General features: G+C 42.1%; 1 protein-coding gene across 4 annotated transcripts; it reads right to left on the bottom strand.

Moving 5' to 3' along the window:
* Nucleotides 1-1,955: 1,955 nt before the first annotated feature.
* LOC113029565 (uncharacterized) lies at nucleotides 1,956-9,090 on the bottom strand. Of its 4 annotated transcripts, none has more exons than XM_080306829.1 (16): nucleotides 8,929-9,090; nucleotides 8,123-8,328; nucleotides 7,802-7,939; nucleotides 7,091-7,229; nucleotides 6,869-7,011; nucleotides 6,667-6,712; nucleotides 6,444-6,576; nucleotides 5,829-5,970; nucleotides 5,561-5,704; nucleotides 5,416-5,478; nucleotides 5,120-5,178; nucleotides 3,902-4,092; nucleotides 3,415-3,815; nucleotides 3,042-3,141; nucleotides 2,663-2,858; nucleotides 1,956-2,570 (listed from the first exon to the last, which is right to left on the bottom strand). In XM_080306829.1, the coding sequence occupies exons 1-16, from the start codon at nucleotides 9,049-9,051 to the stop codon at nucleotides 2,428-2,430; spliced, it is 2,367 nt and encodes a 788-aa protein (XP_080162955.1). In that variant the 5' UTR covers nucleotides 9,052-9,090; the 3' UTR covers nucleotides 1,956-2,427. The 4 variants fall into 4 exon arrangements, with proteins under 4 accessions (XP_080162955.1, XP_080162954.1, XP_080162956.1 ...); XM_080306828.1 differs by having other exon boundaries at nucleotides 6,667-6,782; nucleotides 6,870-7,011; XM_080306830.1 differs by having other exon boundaries at nucleotides 6,444-6,540; nucleotides 6,694-6,712; nucleotides 8,929-9,089.
* Between the last annotated feature and the right edge of the window lie 943 nt (nucleotides 9,091-10,033).

Here is a 10,033-nt window from a genome sequence, read left to right as displayed (position 1 = left end):
TCTGTGTCAGTGTTGCGATCTACCCTCATATATGCTGTGTGGTCTGTGCCCTTTTAAGTTATTTGGATTCTTAGTTTTGTTCTGTTTGAGTTCATGTTTGTCTCCGGAGTCTGCACTTTGGGTTCTCCATTTCACCACTCCTGCCTGCACGCAGCCTTCACATGACAGAAGATCGCACTTTTTCACTTCAGAGTTGGACGCTGAGATGGAAGGACTGGTTAAATTGCTGGACCGCATATCCCAGTCCAACAGCTTATGGGCTATGTCTGTGGGACTGAGCACAGTGGAAGCAATGGTGAAAACCAGCCCCTGGCTTCAGCAGTTTGCTTCGGAGGGGGCAGGTCAGGGCACGTGAGCTTGCCCTGTCTCTCACCACGCCAACGGCTATGCGGTCGGAGGATGAGGAGGTCGACTCCATTTCTCCACTGGTTCCCTCTTCCAGAAGGAAACGTCGCCCTCGCCAATCCTCTCCTCAGCCCTTTTCCGGGATTACAGAGAAATTCGGTGAGTCACGAGAGTGCTTTTCCTGTTTCTGCTACTGTTACTGTTCTGGCTCTTGGCTCCTCTCCTCCTCCTCCTCTCCCTTAGTTTCCCTGCTTAGCCTCTTGTGTCCTTGTCTAGTCTCGTGGGGTTTTTTTGTAGTACTTTTCCCTGGAACACTCTCTCACAGTCTGTTCTCTAAAACCTAAAAGAGGAATTATGGATTTGATCAACTGGTCTCTGAATGCAATTGACACCCTTTTCTTAATGAGAAGTCTGGGCTCGGGAGAGCCCGAGTGTCCTGGAGGTACTTTCCCTGCCGGATACACGATGGACGGGTGGTATAACTGGAGGGTCGTGTGCCTGGCGGGACTGTCGATCGAGGACGCTGAAGATATCTACCTATTCGGAACCATGATAACAGGGTTCTTGCTGATTGGAGCTGGCTAGGCCCTGGCTTATCGAAGAATTAAGAAAGCGGAATCGGCTGTTTCAAACCCCCACAAGGGGTCTGGTGTCTGCCCCTTCCTCTGTAAGACACAGAAAAGGAAAACACTTCCCTGCCTAGCCTTGATAATCTAATGTTATTATCCATTGTTCTTCTAGTGATTCAAAGTTGATTTAGAATATCATGTTCGGGACTCTCTGACCCAGAGACTTATTCTAACCATTATCCTTGTATGTAAGCATGTTTGCAATCCCACTCTGCACTCTAACTCATTCCTACAATATATCAGTCGGACAGTCACACTGAACGAAGCTTCAAGCTTCAAGCAGGCCATCACTAGTTCAATCCATCATCCAAAAATGGAAAAAGTATGCCACATGCAATTTGGCAGGAGCCATGAAGGGGACACAGCAATCAGGTGGAAGATGTTCTGGTAAGAAAAGACCAGAGTTGAGCTTTTGAGCCTAAATGCCAAGCGCTACATGAGGCGGGAAAGTAACACTGCTCATCACCCTGAACACACAATTCCCACTGTGAAACATGGTGTGGAAATATAAAGAATATTAATGTGTTAAAATGGCCCATTAAAAGTCCAGAAATCCCACTGAGCATCTGTGGCAAGACTCGAAAATTGCTATTCACAGACGCTCTGCATCCAATCTGGCTGAGCTTGAGCTATTTTGCAACGAAAAATAGGCAAAAACTTTGGTCTCTACATTTGCAACGCTGGTAGAGACATACCCCAAAAGACTCGCAGTGAAAATATTGACGCAGGGGGATCTGAGTGCAATTGCACGCCACACTTTTCAAATTTTTATTTGCTTAAAATTTTGAAAACCATGTATCGTTTTGGTACCACTTCACAATTTTGTGCTTTTTGTGTTGGTTTGTCACAGAAAACCTCAATAAAAAACATCAAAGTTTGTGGATGTAAGGTGACAAAATGTGTCAAAGTTCAAGGGGTATGAATACTTTTTCAAGGCACTGTATATGCGCCATATGATGTGATGAAGAGTAACACTTTGACTGAGGAAGCACTAACACGTATGTTTTTATTGATTAATAACAAAGATGTATAGTAACCAGTCCAATGATAGCCATAGATATTCAAAGCAAAAATGATTATAGAGGAGCACACATCAACAGTAACACTTTCTGTGAATCACACTCTAACATATAAAAAGAAAAGCTGCTGTAAAGCTGCACGACTGAACAACAATCCAAAGATTCATCTTTCAAAGTCTGTTTTATGTCTGTTTTCTCTTAAAGCTGGCAAACACAAACACAGCTGTAACAGCTGGGACTGTGCCCTACATCATAAAGCTAATTGAGGTGACTGTTGTTGTGAGTTCACGCTACACAAATGAAGCTGAATTATAAAGAATTAAATTCATGATTGATTTAAACATGAGCAGATACACAAACACCGAAACTCTGACAGCAAAATGAGGTTCATTGAAAAGTAATGCAGGAACTGGTATTCTGATTACACTGCTGTCTTAATTTTCACTCGAGGCCAAACGCTGGTATTTGACCTTTGACATTTTGGCCCTGTACAGGAGCACTCCACAGATCATGGCAACAGCAGCAAGAAGACATCCAGCGATGAAGACCAGGTTCAGGTTGAGGTTCAGGTTGTTCCCTGAAGACCACAATAGAACCTCAGCATTGTTCACACTTTAGTGAAAGTCAAACAAAGAAGCTAATGTTAAGAAGCACTTTGTGTTTCCATACCTGCACTCATGCTGATGTCTGCTGACCTCTTCAAGCGCAGAGGACCCTGGGAAACGAAGTGCGCTGCAGTCTGGATGGCAGAGTCCCTCTTTCGGCGGTGGGAGTGGTGGTGATTGTTTGAGTTGATGCATCCCTGTGAGCACCTGCTGTTGGGATTCCCTGCTTCACACATCATTACTGAACAGCTGATGTATACCTGAGTGAAACAGGACACACTGTCAGTATATCAGCAGACGTACAGTTGCCCCCTCTAGTGGAACAAGAGCAGAGCTGCAGTCAAACCTTTGCTTCTCCATCCCAGCCAAGGAGAAAACACAAATTGGGCATATTTATTAGTGCTTTTAGAAATTGGAGCTTCTAGATATCTACAGTTCTTTACCTGATCGTGCAAACCGATGAACTTGAAGGCCTCGATGCAGAATCTAAACTGTCTCTTGTTGTCGGTCTCATGGATCATCACAGTTGGGTCCACGGGGCACCTAATCAGAGCCGAGCACAAAGACGACACAGCTGCTGTAACTCCATGTCTTACAATCAAAGCTGCTACAGAAGCAGAGACATCACAGGGTTTCTACAGCATTTCAGAATCAAAGAAAAGAGAAAACTTTGGTAAAACTCTGGTTTTCCTTCTTTTCTTTTATATATTGATCCAATGGTGGGTTTTTGTATCAAACTTGGCCAAATTATCAAATGTTGAGGTAACTGATGTGCCCTAAATAATATACACTTCACTTCCATCAGCACATGCGTACCCGTCTTCAATGATGGAGTAGGTTGGCTGGGAATTGGGGTTGTCGTACGGTGAGGCTCTGCAGGACTCCACAAACATCTCGGTGTCGTTGACTATGGAGGACGCATCTATCTCCATGTAAATCTTCTGCCCTACGTCGTACTCCAGAGGGTACGAACTGGGATCAATGATGCTTCTGAACTGGTTGTTGGGGTAAAACTCAAACTGGTAGGTGAACGTGCCGAAGCCTTTATCAAACACTTCCACCATCGTCCTGTGTGCTGTGAAGCCCAGTGACACGTTCCCCTTTTTGGGGTACTGACAGTAGAACTCTACTTCCAGGTTATGTTTCCTGGTGATCAGAGCTCCGCTGTCATCCACTGTGGTGATTTCATTCTTGAAAATGAGATGTTCCTCGTCCTCCTGCAGAGTCAAACATCACTCTGTCAGTCCTCGTTCTGGTATCTAAACCAACAACAACAGAATAGATACAAAGGAGCTCTGGTTACCTCGATCTGAGTGCCACAAGCATTGAGAGGGATGACGCCGATGATGTGAGTGCTGTTGGAGTATCTCTCCAGGCTGCAGAGGGTGTTGCTGGGCTCACTGAGACGCAGGTGATCCTCACGGAGTCCACGGAGGGACGATTTCTCCACCTCGACTCTCATTTCAGACTCAGTGCAGATCACGTTGGTTTTAACTGAAACAAGTTAAAAACATATAAAATATGTTATGATGTAAAAAAACATACAGACTTAGAATTTACCTTATGATACCCATTCAAAGGACTCTTCATGTCACGGTACTGGGTCGTGTGACCCAGTGTTTGAGTTTTAGGTATTTTTGTATTCATTTTCGATCTAGTTAATTTCTAGGTTGCTGGTTAGTCCTTATTTCTTAGTTGTTTCTGTCATCTCCCCCTGTCCTCAGTCTCCCTGGTTCCTGCGTCTACGTGTCATGTTTCTTGTCGGTTATGTTAAGTTCATGTCTATGTCTCCGTGTTTCCTGTTTTATTTTGGAAGAGTCTGGTGTCCTTTGGTCATTGTAGTTAATGTTGCTCTCCTCTGTATTGTCATTATGTTTCATTCGAGTCAGCTGTGTCCTCATGTGTCTCCACTTCCCCTGATCACCTCATGTGTGTATTTAAGTCCTCAGTCTTCCTTTGTTTGCCGTTGTGTTGTCTGTGTATCTCCCCTATCCCTTGTCATAGTTTGTATATTGTTTAGTCATAGTCTAAATTCTCAGTAAGAGTCATAGTTTCCTAGTATATGTTCAGGTTTTCCCTCAGTTACTTTCTTGTTGTTTTTTCCGTGAGTTTTTGGCCCTAAATAAAGGCTCGCTTTTTGTTAAGTTCAGTTTTGTCTCCTCGCCTCTGTCTGCTCTTGGGTCCTCAACTCACTCCACACGGTCTGCCCTCGCAGACCATGACACTTCATTAAGCTAAACCTAATGCAATCCAACACAACAGATTTAAAGATTTACAATTTCAGTTTATTTTAATGTTGCCAGAAATATGTCAAAATTCTCCAACTTCAATTGTCAAAAAGTTAGAATATTAACTATAAAAAGAATGAGTTAAGTCTAAAAAAAAAATATTGACAATAGAAAATTGAGAATATGTCCAAAAAGTTGACATATTTTCTATTTTTATTTTTAGTTATTTATTTTGTTTTTTATTTTTTTTATTTAGTTTTTAATTTTGATATCAAAGACAACTTTAGACTCACTTTCCTCTGTTCCAACTTTCAAGATGACACACCTCATCTCGGACTGATAGACGCCGGACCTGAAGAGACAGAACAATGATAAGTTGACTTAATGTGTGACTTAAATAATTTTCCTTTTTATTATTTCTTCAAATACTCTTGAAATTGTAAAGCTTAAGGTCAAATGAGGAGAGCTTCATTTTATAATTTGTTCATAGTGGCATTATTTATTCCAAAAGCACATTTATTTAAACTTCTCACACCTAGACAGAAAATCCATTTTTTTAAAGCACTAAAAACAACAAAAAGTCACTTACTGTGAAGTCGGGGTGCCGTGGTTATGAGAGTGGGTATTGCCTGGAAAACTGGTCACTGCTGACCTGAAAAACCCACAAAGAGTCCAATCATGACTTTGCTCTCCCAAACTATTTCTGTGTTTAAAGGAATGAAACCGAGGCTAACCCTGTCGCCGATTCAACAGCAAAGCACACTGGGAAATAATCTCCCAGATCGCTGGAGAACGGCGTCCACCGAAGCACAAACTCATTATGTGTGGTTCTGTGCTTGGTCATATTCATTGGCCCGCTCATGATGATATCTTGTATTCTGTAAGAAAACCACAGAAGGAAGCAAGGATTAGCTCATTAATGCTGAGCTGAGCTTTCCTGCTGAAGTGATAATAATGCTTCGCTGCCATCAGGCCTCCTTAATCAAGCTTTGTCTCACTCACGCTGCATATGAAGCCTGTGCTTTGATTCTGATCTCCACCTCTTTGTTGACCTCTGCATGAATGCGCTGTCCGTGTGCAGGTGTTGGGTGCACAAACTGGGGCAAGTATAGTCCCTCCTGGCATGAAGGAGCAGGTGGATCCACTGGAGTACAGTTAGAGTAGTAACAAATAAGCATCCATTACCAAACAGGAAGGAGCAGCTGTCTGCATAGCAAAAGTTTAAGGCTTTAAACAAACACGTGAAGTGGAGTTTGGTTCTTGGGCTGCTGAAGAATTCAGTGCAAACAGGTAAAATGAATATTAAGTTTTTAAGATAAACTGTGCGTCACATGAGTAAATGAGTACATTTTACAAGTTATTTGGGAAAAAATAATAAATGTAACAAATAAACACAATAAGGAGAATACACGCTTAAAATATTTAAAAAATATATATAAATGTAGGTAACTGAATATATAAAAAGTCTTAAAGGTCTGTTGTGATCAGCTGTTTCTACCACAGTTACCACTGTCTTCATGTGCAGAGTCATGAAAGCAGCAACATGCTGAGAACGGAGCAGAGCGGAGTGTGCTGCATCATCACATCATCAAACACTGAGACAACAATGGGCCTTACCAACGAAAGAGAACTGCAACGGTAGTTTACTGAGGGGAGGAGAGGTCGCCTGCAGCGGTCTGCCCGTAGTCCACCACCATGGTGTGGTAGTGGGGGCTGTTGTAGTTGTAGTAGGAACGGCTGTAGTTGTAGTAGGAGCGGCTGTTGTAGTTGTTGTGGGTGCGGCTGTAGTTGTAGTAGGAACGGCTGTAGTTGTAGTAGGAGCGGCTGTTGTAGTTGTAGTGGGTGCGGCTGTAGTTGTTGTGGGTGCAGCTGTAGTTGTAGTAGGAACGGCTGTTGTAGTTGTAGTAGGAGCGGCTGTTGTAGTTGTAGTGGGTGCAGCTGTAGTTGTAGTAGGAGTGGCTGTAGTTGACCACCACCACCATGATGTGGTAGTGGGGGGGTATGTAGTTGTTGGATACATGGTGGCAGATCGTTTCCTTCTTGCGGACAGAGGAGACCTGGAGGACTGGGATCCATCGGAGTATCTCAGACTGATGTGTCCTTGTGGGAAATCCTCCACCACCAACTCAAATGCATTCACCCTGGGGTCAGCATTAGTGTATTGGTAATGTAACGTGCAGGAGTCCTGACAGTGGGACATTTTGGAGTTAAAAGGGAAAAACCACAAGTGAGTTATTGTACAGCGCATTAGAACATCAGCTAACCTGGTGTAAGTGGAAGCCTGAATGTTGGGTGCAGCCGTAGCACTCTGCACTTCCTGGATTTCCATATCTGCATCTGACTTTGTCTCCATCAGGATCAAAGGACATCAGCTTGTATGTCCGTGGGCAGTTTTCAGGAACTCTTCAATAAACACATTAACAAAGTCTCTGTCAGTGTCTCACACAGTAACATGAGTCAAGCACTGGCATGATTATCTTGTATTATCTTGTAAAACTGATCAAGAAGGTAGAAAGAAAAATATGTAGACAATAGAATGAAAACTAAAATTAATTTGTCTGCTAGTTGATAAAAAACAAGAACTTCTTGTTTTCCTTTTTCAGAGAAGCAGGTTTTACCACATGATGACATTTTCAAATTCTGCTGTTTAGAGGCTCATAGTTTAATTGGAGATAAATTATCTGAATTTCAGGAGCTGGACCTCGCCTCCAAACACACCCCTTCCAGTTCTAATGCATGTTTGTTTTTGTGCCCCACCCTACCTCTCCTTTTTTAATTCTTTCAATTCTTTCCATTCTTCACTTCTGCTTAGTACACGGGCATCTGCCAGGCCTGGTAGCCGCCACCAGTCCCCTTCGAGGCCTTCCCCAAACCGCAGCTCAGCTCATGTTTTCGCCTTTATCTACTAAAAATGCTGTCAAATCTGAAATGAGGACGTGGGCCCAGTGAGAGAAATCAAACTTCAGGAAGCTTACCTGAGGAAAGGTAGGATGGCAACTTCTGGTGCTCTGTTTGGTTTTCCAGTGTCGGATCTTTCTCCCAAATCCACAAGAGTGTTCAAGTACCAATCATAATTGTTGTCACGTCTGTATATCCAGCAGCAGCTCGCTGCCCTGGTTTGTTTAGAAATAACAAAGTCATCCACCCACCAAGCTCTTGTTTTATCATAATATCAGACAGATTTAATGACTGTGGTGGCTTTAGATGAATAATAATTAATAAAAATTAATAACCAATAATTACACACAATGAAGCACATCAACAGTATCTTCATACTTAAAATGAAAAATGCTCACCGCATTTCAAAAGGTCTGTTGCTCGGGACGACCCGCGTGGTGACGGTTTCAGTTTCACACCATTGTCTGTTATAGAGTGGAGCACTGGTGCTGCTGTCCAGTCTGCCTCTCTGACTTCTGGAGGTGTAGCCACAGTATCCACTGGAACAATACCAGTAGAGGGAGTAGTAACATCCATCATAGGTGTCTCTGTCCCGAATTTCCACCTTTAAAACATACAAGCAACTCAGTCAGATTTTAGTTTGTCACTCCATGTTATCTGCAAGAAGAAGGTTCTGTATCTGTGTTTGATCATGTGATCACAATTTTAACACAATCAATAACAAATGTAGGTCATGGAAGCCACGTCTGCAGCCATTGATTAGTCAAGGCACTCTGGATTTAGAGGTGAAGAAAGTGAAACACACAATACTATTACAACTACTACAACTACCAATACTACTACTAATAAATAATACATTTTTTGAGGAGCATCTTTCAGTAACAACTATGTGACAACGGACTTTTATTAGTTTTATTCAGTTTTTTTAAAAAGTTAACTATTTGTTTAAACTTTTATAAAAGACAACATGTGTGCACTCGTGCGTTTAAAAATAATAATGTGTTTCAATGGATAAGTTAAGAAGCGACACCTTTTACATTTTTAACTTCATTTTCTGTTTCTTCTATCAGAATAATCAGACCTGTGCACAGAAGGAAATAAAAGTCAGAATAATCAGTGTGAAAAGAGGAGATTCCTGTTCTGTCACAGCTTCACTTATTATCTGTCATTATTATTAAGTACAGTTAAACGTTGTGTATCTCACATTAAAAGAGCCATCAGGGTTTCTTCCTTTGTAGGTGTAGGTCGTGGTTCCCCCAAAAAAATGAGAAGCAGACACCAGTGAGACCAGGAGCAGCTGAAGCAGGAGCATCAGTGTGGACGCCATGATCCTCCAAACCCACCTCTGTCTCCAGAGATGCTGCTCACATCCACCTGCAGCATCTTTATATACGAAGCAGGGCACAGTCCTGCCAAGTCTAGTGGCATGCACGCTATGTGAGAGAACAATAAGAGCTGCAAAACTGGTCTGAGCAGGAAAACACACCTGTTTAAAAAAATAGATACTGTAAATGAGTAAATGAAACCTAACTTATCTGATTCCTGGCACACAGACCGTGTTATTGTTATCTCGTAAACACAGGGTTACGCCTGAAAACCAGTTTAATCCACGTGATAGTTTCACATGACACCAGGTTTCAGTAAAGCACAAATACATCTGTTCTAACACTACAGAATTTCCTATGTAGAGAATTTCCACAGTGATCACAGTACATGAATCTGGGCAGAGTCCTTCTGCATAGCTTGAATGTTCTCCTTTCGTTTGACGATGTAAAGTTAAATACATATGTGTTCTCAGCAATGTTCCCTCTAAGCTGCTGGCAGGTCTCTGCGCACAGAAAAAAAATCTAACCTGAATTGAAATTAACATTAAAACTTTAACAATTCTGTTTTGCAGTGTCAGTCAGTGAGTGACTGGATGCTCCTGTATGGGATTAGAACGATGCCACCTTATCCCATAGTCCAGCCAATAATGTGATTCACATTCATATATACGCAGCTAATCAACGTCGTTGACAGGCTATGACAGTGTCCTTATTAGTGATGTGTCGGTCGCAAACGAAACGACTCTTAGACCCGTATGGTGTTATTTTTGTGCCACTATTCTGAGCGCACGTAAAAAAAGTTTGCAGGTACAAGTGTTGTATTTTGAGGAGAAATTTATTTTGAGCGAAGAAAAGCTAAATTTGAGTGAAAAAAATTCATTGCTGCGTGCAAAAAATTTATTTCAGTGTTTGCTATTATCCACACACAACAGCAGCCCCTCTCGCTCAGTTTTTTTTTTTTTTTTTATATCTTTTTTTTTTTTT

Source organism: Astatotilapia calliptera, chromosome 9 (assembly GCF_964374335.1).
Source record: "Astatotilapia calliptera chromosome 9, fAstCal68.1, whole genome shotgun sequence".
Classification (NCBI taxonomy): Eukaryota; Metazoa; Chordata; class Actinopteri; order Cichliformes; family Cichlidae; genus Astatotilapia; species Astatotilapia calliptera.
The sequence above is the reverse complement of the archived record's forward strand: the minus strand, read 5'-3'. Positions and strand labels throughout refer to the sequence as shown.